The sequence below is a fragment of the Aegilops tauschii genome, chromosome 6 (genome assembly GCF_002575655.3).
Source record: "Aegilops tauschii subsp. strangulata cultivar AL8/78 chromosome 6, Aet v6.0, whole genome shotgun sequence".
Taxonomy (NCBI): domain Eukaryota; kingdom Viridiplantae; phylum Streptophyta; class Magnoliopsida; order Poales; family Poaceae; genus Aegilops; species Aegilops tauschii.
Genome location: NC_053040.3, coordinates 473402872 through 473420120, shown reverse-complemented (window position 1 = coordinate 473420120; position 17249 = coordinate 473402872). Strand labels below are relative to the sequence as shown.

Here is a 17249-nt window from a genome sequence, read left to right as displayed (position 1 = left end):
AAGAAGAAAAAAAAAGGAAGAAGAAAAAAAGAAAGAAGAAAGAAAGAAGAAAAAGGAAGAAGAAAAAAAGGAAGAAGAAAAAAAGGAAGAAGAAAAAAAGAAAGAAGAAAGAAAACCAAATGAAAACCAAAAGAAAGAAGAAAAAAAAGGAAGAAGAAAAAAAGAAAGAAGAAAGAAAGAAGAAAAAGGAAGAAGAAAAAAAGAAGAAGAAAGGAAGAAGAAAGGAAGAAGAAGAAAGAAAGAAGAAAGAAAAAGGAAGAAGAAAAAAGGAAGAAGAAAAAAAGAAGAAAGAAAAAGGAAGAAGAAAAAAGGAAGAAGAAAGAAAAAGGAAGAAGAAAAAAAGAAAGAAGAAAGACAGAAGAAAAAGGAAGAAGAAAAAAAGGAAGAAGAAAAAAAGAAAGAAGAAAGAAAACCAAATGAAAACCAAAAGAAAGAAGAAAAAAAAAGGAAGAAGAAAAAAAGAAAGAAGAAAGAAAGAAAAAGGAAGAAGAAAAAAAGAAAGAAGAAAGACAGAAGAAAAAGGAAGAAGAAAAAAAGGAAGAAGAAAAAAAGAAAGAAGAAAGAAAACCAAATGAAAACCAAAAGAAAGAAGAAAAAAAAAGGAAGAAGAAAAAAAGAAAGAAGAAAGAAAGAAAAAGGAAGAAGAAAAAAAGAAAGAAGAAAGACAGAAGAAAAAGGAAGAAGAAAAAAAGGAAGAAGAAAAAAAGAAAGAAGAAAGAAAACCAAATGAAAACCAAAAGAAAGAAGAAAAAAAAAGGAAGAAGAAAAAAAGAAAGAAGAAAGAAAGAAAAAGGAAGAAGAAAAAAAGAAAGAAGAAAGACAGAAGAAAAAGGAAGAAGAAAAAAAGGAAGAAGAAAAAAAGAAAGAAGAAAGAAAACCAAATGAAAACCAAAAGAAAGAAGAAAAAAAAAGGAAGAAGAAAAAAAGAAAGAAGAAAGAAAGAAGAAAAAGGAAGAAGAAAAAAAGGAAGAAGAAAAAAAGAAAGAAGAAAGAAAGAAGAAAGAAAGAAGAAAGAAGAAAAAAAGAAGAAAGAAAAAGGAAGAAGTAAGAAAAAGGAAGAAGAAAAAAATGAAAACCAAAAGAAAGAAGAAAGAAAAAGGAAGAAGAAAAAAAGAAGAAGAAAGGAAGAAGAAAGGAAGAAGAAGAAAGAAAGAAGAAAGAAAAAGGAAGAAGAAGAAAGAAAGAAGAAAGAGGAAGAAGAAAGGAAGAAGAAGAAAAAAAGAAGAAAAAAGGAAGAAGAAAGAACCAAATGAAAACCAAAAAGAAAAACAAAGAAAACAAAACAAAATACTTGGCAGTGCTCAATAATCTTATTTTTTAATTCCTCCTCCTGTATGTCCCCTTAATCTTATTTTTTAATTCCTTCATACTTAAAGAATTTTTACTACATGCAGGAGTGAAATATGGCGGACGATAGAGCCGAGCCGCTTAGGGATCCGGAGGCTGAACGTTATCTAATGGGCATCATCAACAACGAGATTCCTTATGTGCCAGGCTCAGAATATGAGCAAGAAGAGGATGTAGTCTCTTCTTTTCTGAACCTTGAAGGTGGAACAGAGATTGTCGATGATCAAGAAGGTGAAGGAACGGACATTGTCGACGGAGGTCAACCGTCAACAAACGACGATCTCGAATTGCAAGTAGCAACCACCTCCGGCGAGGTATATATATACATTGAGCCTCTCGTGATACAAACTTACTGAAATGTGAATACATATGTATTAACGCGCGCGACTCTCTTTCTTTTTTTAGCCCTCCGGATCGAGTACGGCAAAGCGTGGCAAATCCAAGGCGATGAAAACAGGAGAAACATATGCCATTGAGTTTGTCAGTGAAACCGGCAAGCCCCTACAGCACACCTCAAAGTTTATCAACCAATGCGGAGTCGTTGTTAGAGACAACGTCCCGATCACCGTCCAGGAATGGAAGGAGCCAAAGAAGGCACGTATTGGTTTCAGTTTTGTCGACAAGAGAACGAAAAAGGATTGCTGGAGAAAGCTTATGGAACATTTCATTCTACCTCCGGAATACAACAAAGTCGATGAATTCGGTAACGAGGTTCCGGGTGGACGTCAGAGGAGGAGGCTAGTTAAAGAGTTCGCTCTTTAGAAGATGGGCGAAGCATTCCGGAACTTCAAGAAAAATTTAACCCGTGACTATGTCAACAAGGGCAAGACTCCGGATTTCAATGGACAACATGAGAAACTGAAAGATGATTGGCCAGAATTTGTGAGGCAAAAGCAATCGGAGCATTTCAAGGAAATATCGAAAAAAATAAGGATAATGCGGGTAAGAAAAAGTTCCATCATATTATGGGGCCAGGAGGATACCGCCTTTCGGAGCCTAGGTGGCAGAAGATGGAGGAGGACCTGAGGGTGCGAGGAATCCCTCTAGGTACAGAGGGATGGGACCCAAGGGCCAAAAGCTGGTGGTACGGGCATGGGGGATCGCTAGACCCGGAGACAGGGGTGTGTGTTCACCGGCAGAGACAGTTTGCTCCCACCCAAGCCCTTATTGACGCAATGACCCAAGCTCAAGAGGGCTTGATCAAGTTCAACAGGGAGAAAGACGCACTGACAATAGCCTTCGGGAATGATGAACACGGAGGACGTGTACGAGGCAAAGGCAAAGTTCCGTGGAAAGTAGGGTTTTCCCAGGACAATGACCCGTACTGTTACAGAAGCCGTAAGAGAAAGACGGACCGGGATGCAGATCTTATGACGAAGTTTGCATCGGAACTCCATGAGTTGAAGCAGACCGTGCATGAACTAGTAAAAGAAAAATCGGCTGCAGGGCCGCATGAAGATCATGAAGCGGATCGCGGAAGCCAGCAGCGGAGAAGCAGCGTGGCTTCCACGGATGCCCCGCCTGGTGCTAGTGCACCGATGATCGAGATTCGTGCACCGGAGCCTCACTACCCCGTGGATGATGTAAAGGAGATGAAAGAATGTGATCTGCATTATCCCGTGGGGAACGTTTCCATGAAGGTAGCTAGCGGCAGTGCTTTACCCTGTACACCTGGAGCACTCCACCACAACAACCCCATTGCATATGGCTATGCTCGTGTCACGGTGGAAGACATAGTCCAAGGGTTTGAGGACCTGGAGATTGACAAACCTACACCCGAAGGGGAGAGAAGACTTGGAGATGTCAAGCGCCAGTTCATTCTATGGAAAAAGAAGTACATAGTGTTTCCAGGCGAGGCGCCAAGGCTAGCAAGTCCACCCCCCTCCGATGGTGGTGGTGGTGGTGGTGGCGGTGGTGGCGGTGGTGGTGGTCGTGGTGGTTCACCTACACCTCCTTCACGCCATTCGACGCCGTCTCCCGATCCACAACCTCCGGCGGGTACGACGCCCCCCAATCCTCCTCCGGCGGGTACGACGCCCCCCAATCCACCTCCGGCGAAGAAGCAGAAGCAGGCGGACAGCAAGGAAACCCGCTCCTGGACTATTAACCCGGACCCTTATGTACCTAAGACCACAAGTGTACCGGAGCCATCACTGAAGCCTCTCCTCCCAAGGCCTGGGGAACTTAGTGAAGCTGAAACCAAATTGGCCGCGTCTGCTGATTATGAGAAATGGAAGGCGGATATGAAGGCAATAAAAGAGCCTGAGCCCAAGCAAGTATTCACTGAGAAGCAAAAGAAGTGGGCTAAGGATTTTTTGACGACACCGTCCCAAGCCGAGCTGAATATGCCTGACGACTATGGACATGAACTTCGTAGGCAAGCAAAAATATTGAAGGAGGAGAAAGAAGAAAGTAAAAAAAGCGGGAAACAAGTTGACCAGCTCGGGATGCAGAAGAAACAATCGATCCCCCCGCTCATAGTGAAAGCCGGTCCGGAAGAGGACCCCGAGATCATAGCAGCTGCGGCAGCACTTGGATTGACTGTAGCGAGTGCCATGAAACAAGCGTCCGAGATGGGTTTGACTCTTCGTGCCTTCTTAGGCCTTGAGGATGCGCCAGTATGTGAGATAGCATTACAATATGCGCGGAATGGGCCTCTCGTCGAGCCTGCGCGGGAGAAGAGTCTACCGCCACAAATGCGAAATCTGCTACGTTGGTACAAGCAATTCATAACATGGGCCGACAAAGAATATATTTATGCGGATGTTACAGAGGAGCATCACACCAAACGGTACTCTGTACAAGTTCATATGAGTGAATTGTTCCAGCTGTTCAATCTGCGCGACCTCGACAAATCTATGCTGAGTTGCTACGTTCTGTAAGTGATTTATTTCTACCTCATCTCGTTCTTCATTGCCTGCACTATATATATATATATATATATATATATATATATATATATATATATATATATATATATATTGTCCTAACTATATTGTTGCGTACGCTATTATGCAGATTGAAGATTTGGGAATGCAAAATAAGAAACATCCATGATGTTGGGTTCATTGACCCACATATCGTTAATGGACATGTGTTACAATATCACCCCGAAGACGTGGAGAAAGACTTGTACAAGTTTCTTAGAAAGCATCAACTCAAAAGTCATATTCTATTTCCTTACCATTTTGGGTGAGTGTTTCTCTCTTGTGCCCATTCTCTTTTGTTTACTCCATGCATGGTATGTCTAATCGATGAGTTATGCATGACTGTGCATGTAACGTGTCCGCAGGTTCCACTGGATTCTGCCAAATATTAAACTTCACACCTCCAGAGTTCTAATCATGGACTCTATGGATTCGGATCCAAAGCGTTGGGCCGACATGAGAAAAATGCTGCAAAAGTAATTATTTTCAATCATTTGAGCTCTATATCGATCGGTCTCTTTCGTTCATTTCCTAATATCAAGTAACTAATAACTCCCTTGTTCATTTAATTTTCTTTGCCCTGTAGGGTTTGGAGACGGTTCTCAGAAGAAATTGTCGGTGAATTCAAACATGAGCTAGATTTCAAAAGGTTAGTTAATGTGGATAAGCAGCCACCGGGGACCAATCTATGTGGATACTATGTTTGTGAGAACATCCGGAGACTAACCTCTGAGCGGAAGACATCGGATAGCGTGCGGAACGCGACGGATAACTTGCGGAGGAGGCTTAGTCCAGAAGCTCGCTTCTGACCAATTCAAGATGAATTAGCAGGATTTTTCTTGAGGGAAGTCATCAATCCTAAAGGAGAACACTATACCGAGGACGCAGACATTTATATGCATACCCGAGATTGAAACTTGTTCGAAGTTGTATATGGTCCTCCATCCTAATTGTGTATGGAAACTTGTTCGAAGTTGTATATGGTCACCCGAGATTGAATATATATTATATATTCCTCTTGAATTCTTCTTGTTTGAAATTTCATATGCATGTATATAGTATCGTAGAATATGGGTACCGAAACTTCATCAAAATTAAAACAAAACACAAAATAAAATATAAAAGAAATAAAACACTACAAATTAAAAAGAAACCAGGTTTAGGGGGGCTAAAACCCTAAACCTGCGGACGAGGCCTTTAGTCCCGGTTAGCCACGAGAACCGGGACTAAAGGCCCTCCGCCCCGACGGACCCCTGGCAGCCACGTGGACGGGCCTTTAGTCCCGGTCAGCCACGAGAACCGGGACTAAAGCCTTTAGTCGCGGTTCGTAAGTGGCGCAACTAAAGGGGGGTTCTTTAGTCGCGCATATTTAGTCCTGGTTACACAGCCGGGACTAAAGGCTGTTGCGAACCGGGACTAAAGGGCTTTTTTCTACCAGTGCTTTGAGATTGTTGCTTACTGTGAAGAGGAAAAATGAGAGAGGGGAAGGAACGATTGGAATGAACAGTCCCTTTCATGGATGAATTTGGGGTATATATACCTTTGGTACAAAGGCGGCTACAAAGAGGTGTGGTTGCCAAAATGTGAACCGACATAGCAGGAATTAACCCTTAATTAATGTACTTAATTAATTCCTAACACTTACCACAGTGACCGGCCGTGTCAGAGTCAAAGTAGCTAGATAGAAAGCATAGCTAACTAACTTTAAGACAAGAGGGAATGGTAGATTGACGATCAAGATTTGTAAAAAGAAAAAACTGGCTGGCAAGGAGTTCTTAACGCCCGTGCCGGTGTGAGAATATATACAACTTTTTTTTTTTGGAAATTCTGTCTGGCTAATGTTCGCCAGGAGGGTAACCCTGGCAAATGCGCTCCCCAGCCATCGCATGGACGTTGGCACATCAGCTGGAGGAGTTTGCTAGTTAAAAAAAACCGAAGGTGTTCGCTATGAAGCGTTTCTTGATGAACAGCCCCCCCCCCCCCCCCCCCCCCCCCAAATCCCATTATCATAGTAAATTTATAAATTAGAGAAGTGGCAGCTTTATAAAGTAGCATGGCAATTTTCCTATTTTTCAGAGCATGACATTTACAAATTTATGTTTTTCTCGTTTTTTATAAATTTTTTTTTGAAAAGGAGGTTAAAACCCTCGGTCTCTGCATCAATCGATGCATACGGTCATCATTATTTATTATTTCACCAAGGTCTAACAAGAACATACATCAAGTCATCCGAAGCCACCACTCGCACCTACAAAACTTGATAACGTGGAATGCTCTCACTCCCCATATCTAAACCGGTCTCGTCGCCGATCCAGCCACATAACTTATCGGAAGAATAGCAGGTGCAGCAGACCTAAATCGTACACCACATGCACACGTTTTAGACGCCGCCATCGTCATCGGACCAGTGACCCATCTTCAGGAGAGAGATCAGCATCATTATTGCCAGTCCGTCCATCCGTTGACGCCACCACAGCGCCCAACGGCGCCACCACCCCGCGCTCGTCCATCCAAGCGCGAAGATTCTGGAAGATCTATCGTGCGTAGCACCTGTCGACCAGGCATGACACAGCGTAGCACCTGTCGGCCAGGCATGACTTGACATCTCCACCGAAGCTCCGCGCAAGACGAAGCCGCTCCACCTCCTGCCTCTGTCTTCCAGCGCTGCTCCACAAACGATGCTCCCAAGAGAGAAACGACACCGCAGTACCGCCATCGTTCGATCTGGAAGACCAGATCCTAGGGTTTCCCTCGAAGCAGCACGAGTGGGTTGACAGTCGTTGCACGACGATGCCTTCATCAAGGTAACGGCGCAGAACGCCGCCATCGCCTGCCATCGGCTCGGTTTTCACCGGCAACTATGTCTTACCGACTCACAGCCGGAACTAGATGACGAGTCCCGAGATCTGATCATCCAGCCTCAGGCCGACCACCTCCGACGGAGGAGATGGCCACCATCGCCGGCTGCACCAGCCATATCAGATCTGACCGGACGTGCCGCCAAGCCGCCAACCAGGCCCTCCACGCAGCTGCCGATCCGAAGCCGGATGACGCGCCGCCGCAGCATAAGTCGCTGTCGCCCGAGCCAGACAAGTCGCCGCCCGCTACCGCCCGTGACCGGGCTGCCCAACGCGCCGCTTTCGTCGTCGCCCGCGACAGGGCCAGCAACCGCTGCCATCGCCGCCGCCGCCAGATCTGTCACGCCTCCGCATGCGCAAGGGCTCCGCACCACCCGTGAGACGCGGGAGAGAGGAGGATCTCCGCCAGCGCCGTCGGCCCGCGGGCGCATCCCGGCAGCGTCCTTCGGCGGCTGTGGGGTGAGGGAAGGTGGATTCAGGAGCGGTGGTGGCTAGGGCTGGGGACCCGCCCGAGTCGCCCGAGCGGGGGCGACCGGGGGGTCAGGGTTTTTTATAAGTAAATGTGTAATTTTTTGTTCATGATATTTTTTATCTAGAGGGTGGCAGTTTTAAAGTTTAGCATGGCAATTTTTTTCTAGATCATAGACCTTCCTTTTTTTCTTTTGATCATACACATTGTAAATTTATAAATTAGATTAATAAAAAAAATTATAAAGTAGCATGGAATTTTTTTATAATTCAGAGCATGCCATTTCAATCTTGTGGCCATGCCGTCAATCTACCATTCCCTGAGGTGCATTATCAGCTTCACGAGCTGACTGAAACGCTTGCGGTTGAAACTTGACCATTCGTCAAAGATGAAGCGATGGCTGGTTTTGCGCCTCTAGAGGTCACGCCACTGGTTGTCGAGCAGGCATGTCTGCAGGGCTTCATCCCCCGGCAGAAAGGACAGGATGTGGTCGAGCACGTCGTCGGGGAGGAGGCAAAAGGGATCCTCGCCGGTGCCAGCAGCCTTCTTGTCCATTTCGTCGAATGGGTGGCGGGTGCTGCGAGGTTGGTGAAGAAAATCAGCAGAAACATGAAGAAAAAGGGAGCCAGCCACAAAGTCGATCACGGTCTTAGGGGGTGTTTGATTCAGAAGTCCTAGGACTTTTTCTAGTTTCAGGGACTAATCAAAAAAGACTCTTTAGTAGAGTCTTTTTCTAGTCCCTGTAGAAAAAGTCCCTCCCGTTTGGTTCCTAGGGACTTTTTAGGGACTTTGTCCCTGAACCAAACACCCCTTTAGAGAAGACAAGGGAGGTGAAGGGGCTCCATGACGCTGCCTCCAAGGAGGAAACAATATCCTAGGACGGGACGTCGTCATCATCGGCATCCAACGAGGTCGAGCTAGGCTTTCGCCCAGAGTATAGTTAACTACAAGTACATTTATAATGTGGGTCTAGCGTGTGTTTCCGCACCCACCTATTCTATCAAAGCGATGATATAAATATCAGTGAAATTTTGAAAAGACTGTACCCTTTTTAAATGTATGTTACTCAGCATATTAGCCAGAACGTTGCGTAGATCAGGGAGAAAGAAAATATCATCTAAATCATCAGCAAAATCCAACCTTGCTTGTACTAGAAAAATGTTAGGCAATAAGATGACACAACTGATGGTGTATAGAAGATATGAATTCTTTGGATACCATGCAACATCTGCCATACGAAGAATAATTCATGTACTGCTACTATCTTCCTTCATTTACATTATTACATATAAATACAAATACGGTATCCCGTACACGTACGGGTTTACACTTTCACACCCAAAAAGAAGAATTTTTGATTGTTTCTTGCTACTTCCTGACAAAAGCAGAGAGGTAGAGTCACTCTCACTCGGTGGTGGTGGCGGCGGCCTTGTCGAGGGTGTTGCCGATGTCGATGACGAATCGATACCTGACATCGGCCTTGGCAAGGCGCTCCATGGCCGTGTTCACGTACTCGGCGCCGATCACCTCGATGTCCGCCGTCACGTTGTGCTTGGCCGCGAGGTCCAGCATCTCCTGGGTGTCCCTCATGCCTCCAATGAGGCTCCCGGCGAGGGTCTTGTTCGCTGTACATACAATGCGCCACACGTACGTCAGTATGTGTACCAGTCAGTTACGCACACAACTAAATGCCTGTGGTCGATAATGCAATGCATGGTTTCTTAAAATTGTTAGACCAGAGAGGGTATAGTGTATAGCTAAGCTTGTGAGGTCGGATGACTTACTGGCAACCAGAGCAAAGGGAGGGATCTCCATAGGCTTCTCTGGGAGGCCAACCATGATCATCTTGCCGTTGGGTTTCAGTAGCCCCAAGAGAGGGGCCATGGGGATGTTTGCAGACACCGTGTTTATGATGCCATCCATGGTACTCATCGCGGCCTGCAAAGGTGACACATTTAAATTTAAATTAATGCAGTAAGCAGTAAGCACATATGAACTGAAAGAACAATCTATAGTCTTGCTTGATTAATTGGTGATTGGAAACAATTTAAACAAAAGACCCGTGAAGAAACCTTAGCCACCAAAAAAATCCTCTTCACTCTGCTCCGGTCGTCGTTTATGACCACGGGGTGGAGGGGAGGGGATTTTCGTCTCTCGCCTTTTCTGTAGCAGGTTTTGGTCTCGCGGCGACATCACTCCAATGGATGATGGCATCATCTAAAATAAAAGTCGCCCGACTACAATCCGGTCTCGATGAAGCTTCGTGCGGCATTATCAAGGAGCCTAGAAGATTTTGTCCTTGTTGTTACTCGTGGATGATGGGTTAATTTTTTGTGTTGTTTGTCGGCGCGCTTCATGCGCATCGGCTGCGGCAACATCGTCTTCGAGCGATAGTAGCACAGATGTCTGCCTAGATCAGGGTGATCGTGCCGATATGCTTGGTGTTGTTGCAAATCTCCATGGTATGCGGCGGTGTGCTATTGTGGCAATTCTTCCTTTATAGGTCTTTGCAAGTACTTCAATGGTCATAGGTCCTTTCTTTAGGCCTTAGGGTTGTTCTTGTGTCTGTGAGTTTAGTACCATATATCTTGGTCGTGTCCGATATTCTACTGGTCTATAAACCAATTTGAGTTGAAAAAATTGGTGATCGGAAACATTTGCATACCTTCATCTCCTCGTCGTTCTTGCCGACAATGAACGCGTCGGCGCCTAGCCTCTCGAGGGCCTCCTGCTTCTTCCCCGGCGAAGAGCTGATCACTGTTACCTTCATCCCGAAGGCTTTGCCGAACTTAACAGCAACATGGCCCAGCCCGCCCAGTCCCAGCACACCGAGGTGCATCCCAGGAATGTTTAGACCGTGGTACTTCATGGGGCTGTACACGGTGATGCCAGCGCACAGCAGCGGCGCGCCCTTTTCCAGTGGAATGGTGTCGGGGAACCGGACCACGAACCGCTCGTGCACCACCACCATGCTGGAGTAGCCGCCGTAGGTGATGGTGCCATCAAGGTCAACCAAGTTGTAGGTGGGGATTATGCCTAGGCAGAGGTTCTCGAAGCCCTTGTTGCAGCTCTCGCAGGACTGGCATGAGTTTACCATGCACCCGACGCCCACACGGTCACCGGTCTTGAACTTGGTCACATTCTTGCCGACCTCATTGACCTCGCCAGTGATCTCATGCCCAGGGACCATGGGGTATTTGGCGTTCTTCCAATCGTTCTTGATGCTGTGTAGGTCAGAGTGGCAGATTCCACAGTACAGAATCTTGATCACCACATCGTCATCTCCAGTGCTTCTGAAGCAAGAATCATAAGAAACATGAACATCATGAAAAATAAACGCTATTAAGGCATATCCAAAGTTGAGCCGTAAATGTCTCCAGTATATGTCTGTTTTTATGTCCGGGCATGGTCCACGGACATGATGCAGGAGGGAGCCATCCAATGCTAATCACAAAGTATCCGGTTGAAAAGAGAAAAAGTAGGTGGGGACCATGCATGTGATGAGATATTTGTGGTTTAGTGTCTGGTTGGGAGGAGAGAGAGAAGAGAGGGGCCATGCATGTGATTGGTCAAATGCATGTCCGGACTCCGGCGAAGCCCCCTCCCCCCCCCCCCCCCCACCCTCACCCCACGTTTGTCTCTTGGATACCGGTATCCGTACGTACGGACTGCTAAGCGGACATATACAGATTCCCGTTGGATGACAAAAATGGTCCGGACATATAGTAGAGGTCTGAGGGTCCTCTTTGGAGATGCCCTTACGTACTACGTACTTCTATTCTTGAATATTTTGAGTTCTAGGTTTGTCTGACCAAGTTATAGGAAAAATTTCTGATAACTACACAAAGTCAAAAGTACGTAGTATGAAAATATATTTTATGATGAATCTACATAAACTAAATTGTTTTGAAAATGTTGGTATATTTTTTTATAGATTTGGTTAAACTTAAAGAAGATTGACTTAAACATAGAACTTCAAATATTTTGGAATGGAGGGAGTACATTCAAGTGTGTAAATCAGGCCAATAAATCATGGTTTCGTCTATCAACTCAATTCAGTGCTCGCTAATGCAACTAGTCTCAGTTTATTTATTTATTTTTATCAAAGAGGCAGATGCCTGGTTTAGATAACTGAATCCCTCAAGAACAAGGTTCACAACACCACTCACACACAGACCGACACTGTCAACAAGGTTCAAAATCCAAACAATCAGTCATACATGCAAAAGGATCAATTTTTGTTTTCCTGTTTTCCTTGTCTAATCAAGCTGCTGAATTTTATCATTCATACAAATAATTTTACTCCTTTGAGCAAATCACATAATTTGGCATATTATTACTCTTAAGAAAAAAAGAGGTTTGAGAAAATAATTTGCAAAGCAAACTCTAGGAAGGCAGATCCTAAAACCATCCATCAACCACCTTATACAGCTCATACCATACTAGCGCGGTTACGATAACAACATAAAACCACTAGCACCATCTACAAATTACAAGAGTCATTCATTTCCCACTGCAAACTATTGCTTCGTAATGGGCATGGTATGCCCACATGTTGGTAGCATTGCTTTATACGAATATGCAAGTAAAATAAAAATATCAAAACATTTTTATGACAAACTTGTGACGGTACCTTTGCATGATTGCATGAATGAGCCTAAATAGCTAGGTAATCACTATTGACGAAAGATGTGATGATGATTAAATTGCATAGCTTATTCTTTAGCAAAAGTTCAAGTAGTTTCAATCCAAACAAGCTAATGAGTAATACAAAAAAAAAACAAAATCGCTACAACCTCTTTGCCGACCAGTCAAGTCCTAGTAAAGTACTAATCAATGAAGTTGTAGAAACAGGTGTGCCATTGAGATTTGCCCACATGACTACATGAGCCACTCGATTCATACACGACATAGGAAGAGCAAAGACCACACGCACAAAGGCAAAGGAATTGTACTACAAGCTAATAGTGACAAGTAACTGAGGGTGACACATCACATGTATGTGCCTTTACAACTAACAGTAGGATCACCTAAAGATTACAACATGGAAAAAAGTTGGTGTCGACGTTAATGGCAAATGTATTCACTATTTCTTTGCCTCAGTCCATATATAGCTCATATTGAAATTTCCAAGACATCTTACAATAGTGAACATGAAGAGGACTAATCAATGAAGTCATCGAAACAGGTGTACCGTTGAGGTTTGCCCACATGAGCCACTTGATTCATATCACACATAGGAAGAGTACGAGCCACAAGCACGCAGAGGCAAAGGAATTGCACTACAAGCTAAGAGCATCTCCAGCCGCGGCCCCAACAGGCCCTTCCCAGACGTTTTTGCCGCGCCGGCGCCCAAAATTCGGCCCAGTCGCACCCCCAGGAACCCGTTTTTCGCCGGCTTGGGCCAAAATCGGCGCCGGCGGCCCCAGGCCGAACCGGCGCGCTGGGGGGCGCTCGGGGCGCAAGCGCGGCGGGCCCGCCGAGTCAGCGGCACGCGCCTCGTCTTCCCCAGAACGCCTCGGTTTTCCGCGGGGAATCAATGGCAAGGCTGCCCCCGGTCAGCCTTGCCATTGATTCCTCACGGGCGGCGCGTCACGGGCAGGCTGGCGCGGCGACGCCTCCCCTTCCGCCACGCGTTCACACGGTCTGGGGCTATATAAACAGAGGCTTCCCTCGCCGCTGGCCACATCAGCCCGAGTCCGCCGAGCCCAAACCAGCCGCCGTCCCTCCCCTTCCCCTTCTTCTCTCCATGGTCGAACGCTTCCCCGGCGACGCCGCGGCGGCCAACGGCTTCGGCCGCCGCACGCTCCAGGAGTGCGAGTCGTGGCTTCTCTTTGAGGCGAACATCCCGGCGCCGCCGGACATGCGCGTCGGGCCGACGGGTGGAAGCTCAGCAACGGCGGCGTCCCCATCCCCCCGGTGCCCGACGTCGACGCGTGCCCCGGCCTCTTCGCCGCCGATGTCGACCGCGTGCGGTCGTCCCTGTCGGAGGAGCAGCGCGCCCTCCCCCAGTACGCCGCCGACAACCACGCGGTTTGGACGGAATATTTCTAGTGGCGGCAGGCGCAGAGGCTGGCGTCCACGAACGGGGCGCCGGTGGTCGGCGACACAAAGCACAGCGACGGCCGCCGCGTCTGGTGGGGCGTCCCCGGCCGCACCCTGCACGAGGTGATAGCACACCTCGAGGGCGGCAACAACCCGCCGCTGGCGTACCCCGCCGCGGCGGCCGTGCCCCCCCCCCCCCCCCCCGAGCGCTGGGCCGTGGGTGCCGAGGAGGTTCGCCGGCTCCTCCTCCCACTCTTCCTCCTCCTCCTGCTCCTCCTCCCACTCTTCCGGCTCGGCGGCGCACTTCGGCGTCAAGGCAGAGCCCGCCGCGGAGACGCTGCTCGGCCGGCGCACCCGCAGCGCCGGCATCGTCATCAACGAGGGCGGCTGGCGTGCCACCTCCTCGGCTCCTCCGTGTTTCGTCAAGCCAAAGACGGAGCCGGGGATCGCCGCCGTCAAGCCGGAGCCGGGGCTCCCCGTCGTGAAGACGGAGCCCGTCAAGGAGGAGGCGCTCGACGATGAAGCGGCCCTCAAATGGGCGCGTGACGACTGGGTGCAGACGGAGAGGGAGCGCCAGTGCGCCGCCTTCGCGCGGTTCGAAGCTCGTCGCCGTGGCCGGGACGAGGGAGGCATCGTCGTCCTCGACGACAGCGACGACGACGCGTGCTGCCACCGCCTGTCCGCCATGGAGATGCCGGGCAGGGGTCCAGTAGGCGCGGCCGCGCCATCAAGAAGGAGAAGGCCGACGACAGCGGCGATGTCGGCGACTTCGCCGCGCTGATCGACTTCCTCGCCCCGTAGATTCCTTTTTTAATAATTTATGTAAAACGACGAACATGTTGAATATGAATGTTAAGTTTGCCGAATTTTTGCCGAACTTTGCCGAACTCAGATTTTTTAAAATAAAAAAACGGGTCTGGGGCAACCCTGGGGTGAGCGGCTAGGAACCCGCTCGCCTCCGCGCCGATTTTAGCGCCGGCGCGTAAAATCGCCGCCTTGGGGGGCCAACGGCTGGAAACTAGAGGAGGTGGCTTTTACAACTAACAGCGGTGTCCCCTGAAACTCCAAAGACGAAGAAAAAGATGGGTGTCGGCGTCATGGTTTTAGTACTGGACACATGATAATTTACACTAGTTGTTACTGTTGTAGTGGACACATGACAATTCGTACTATTTGCAAATCAAGGCCGAATTTCATATTAAAAATAACACAGAAAGCAGCCCAATAACCACCATGTATGAATCTAGGGAAACAAATTTGGATTACATGCCACAGAGACTAAGAATCTGCATCGGAACAAAGGAGATATATACGGCGTACCTCCGGGTGATGGCGAGCGGGGAGAGGTGGCCGGAGGCGTCGCGCGCCGCCAGACCCACCGCCTTCCTCGTGTGCTGCTCCGCCGCCGTGGGTGCCATCCTGACTGACGCGCTCGAGGTCCGGCCGGCCGGAGAATTAGTTCTTGCGTCTCTGTTGTGGTGTCGTGACTGCAACGGCGAGCGATGAGGCGAAAGGAGGTTCCATGGCCGCCTTTTATACTACAAGGACCGCACATTTCGGATTTGCCAAGCGCGTCATCGCTGAGCCGGCCGGCCGAGGTATGGATGGTTGTGGTGAGCGCGGCGTGGGTGAGAACAGTGCCGCTGTCCCGTCGGTGTGCGGCGAATTTGACAAATTTGACCTATAGACGAAATCAAATCACAGAATGAACTATCCGTAAAACTATTTCACGCGCCTGACCTTTTTGTGTGACGCCCGACACGAAGGCGCCACACTACACTATGCAACGCCTCACAGATAGGCGCTACACGGCCAGCGTCGCACCCGTGTGATCAGAAAATTACTAAGTCAGTGTGCAGCGCCTAGCTCCTAGGCGTTGCACTAGTGCAGCGCCTAGCTCCCAGGCGTTGTACTAGTGCAGCGCCTAGTGCAGCGCCTGAGAGAGCTAGGCGCCACGGGTCAGCCGCGTGAAATAGTTTCACGGACAGTTTATTCTATGATTTGATTTCATCTATAGGTCAAATTTGTCAAATTTGCCTCGGTGTGCTGTGCATGCCGAGACGAAACCATGGTTGTGGTGAGCGCGGTGTTGGTGTAACAGTGCCGCTGTCCCGTCGGTGTGCTGTGCATGCCGAGAGGAAGCAAAACACTCATGCTTTTTTTAAAAAAACTTTCAATCTATTCATCTTTAATCATGATAGTACAACGGACACTAGAAATAATAAAATTTACATCCAAAACCGTAGACCACCTAGCGACGACTACAAGCACTGAAACGAGTCGAAGGCGCGCCGCTGTCATCACCCCTCCCTCGCCAGAGCCGAGCAAACATTGTTGTAGTAGACAGTCGGGAAGTCATCGTGCTAAGGCCCCATGGAACCAACGCACCAGAACAACAACCGCCACAGATGGAGAGTGTAGATCAAAAGGATCCAACCTGAAGACACACGAACGAAGACGAACAACGAATAGATCCGAGCAAATCCACCAAAAACAGATCCGCCGGAGACACACCTCCACACGCCCACCGATGATGCTACACACATCACCGGAACGGGGACTAGACGGGGAGTCCTTTATTCCATCTTCAGGGAGCCGCCGTCGTCTCGCCTTCCTGAACAGGACACAAACCCTAACAAAGCTCGAAAAAAGATATGAAAACGGAGCCCTCCCACCGGCAAGGGCCGAGATCCACTCCGCCTCCATGGCCCTAAGGCCACCGGAGACGGGACGGACCGGCGCCGGCGCTGATGGGAGGCAAAGAACCCTAGTTTTGGGGAGGCGGCGGCTGGCTATGTTGGAGGCGGCGGCTGGGTACGTTCCTTAACAATATCGTCAAAAAAAAAAACACTCGTGCTTCATTGTGTCTCCCAATGCCATTGCCAGACTTTTCTTCCTCCTCCATCTCGAGGGGGTCAAAACAAAACAAGAGTGCGACGTTTCCGTTTTCCTTTTGACGATCAGCTCTCAGAGGACCTGGACGAATGGTTCGTTTTGCTGGCATCTCCCACGTCGACACTTAAATTGCCCGCAATCATTCGGGTCTCACGGTTTAGACGTCTTTTACCATCCAATGCGATTCTGTGTAAGTCTACAGTCCAGTCCAGTCTAGTCCGGACGTGTATTTTTTCCTAAAGCGGGGGTTTTGGCAAGCGGCCGACCGCTGCCACGTTCGATCATGACTACCCTGGCCCATTAAAAACTCTCATCCCTCGCCTGCGTGTGTTCCCGCCCGACGCAAATTTCCGCATTCATGCCATTATAGAGCGAGCGCCCCGCATTGACACAGGGCCAGAGCGGATGTGGCCTCGGCCGCGCCGCGCCTATTCAATGCAGAGAGATGTTTACTGTATGGGATAGAACGAATATCTATCACGCCCGTTCAATGTTCATCCGTTCGTATGCCGCCATTAAGCAGGCTCGCCGGCTAAGGAACCAACTCCGGCGCCACGCATTGACGCACCCGGACGCTTGGCGCCACCGAAATGCACTATTTAAAAGCGGTCACAACCGGTTAAACTCCACACCACAACACATCCGCTCAACATGCTCCTCCTTGCACCACATCCACCATGACCGCAAGTCATCGGAGCAAAAACACGA

At 48.4% G+C, this 17249-nt stretch overlaps 1 protein-coding gene across 1 annotated transcript; it reads right to left on the bottom strand.

Moving 5' to 3' along the window:
* Positions 1 to 8775: 8775 nt before the first annotated feature.
* LOC109774852 (probable cinnamyl alcohol dehydrogenase 5) lies at positions 8776 to 15228 on the bottom strand. Its single transcript, XM_020333620.3, has 4 exons — positions 14967 to 15228; positions 10267 to 10894; positions 9386 to 9539; positions 8776 to 9226 (listed from the first exon to the last, which is right to left on the bottom strand). Exons 1-4 carry the CDS (start codon positions 15062 to 15064, stop codon positions 9006 to 9008), a joined length of 1101 nt encoding a protein of 366 aa, XP_020189209.1. The 5' UTR covers positions 15065 to 15228; the 3' UTR covers positions 8776 to 9005.
* Between the last annotated feature and the right edge of the window lie 2021 nt (positions 15229 to 17249).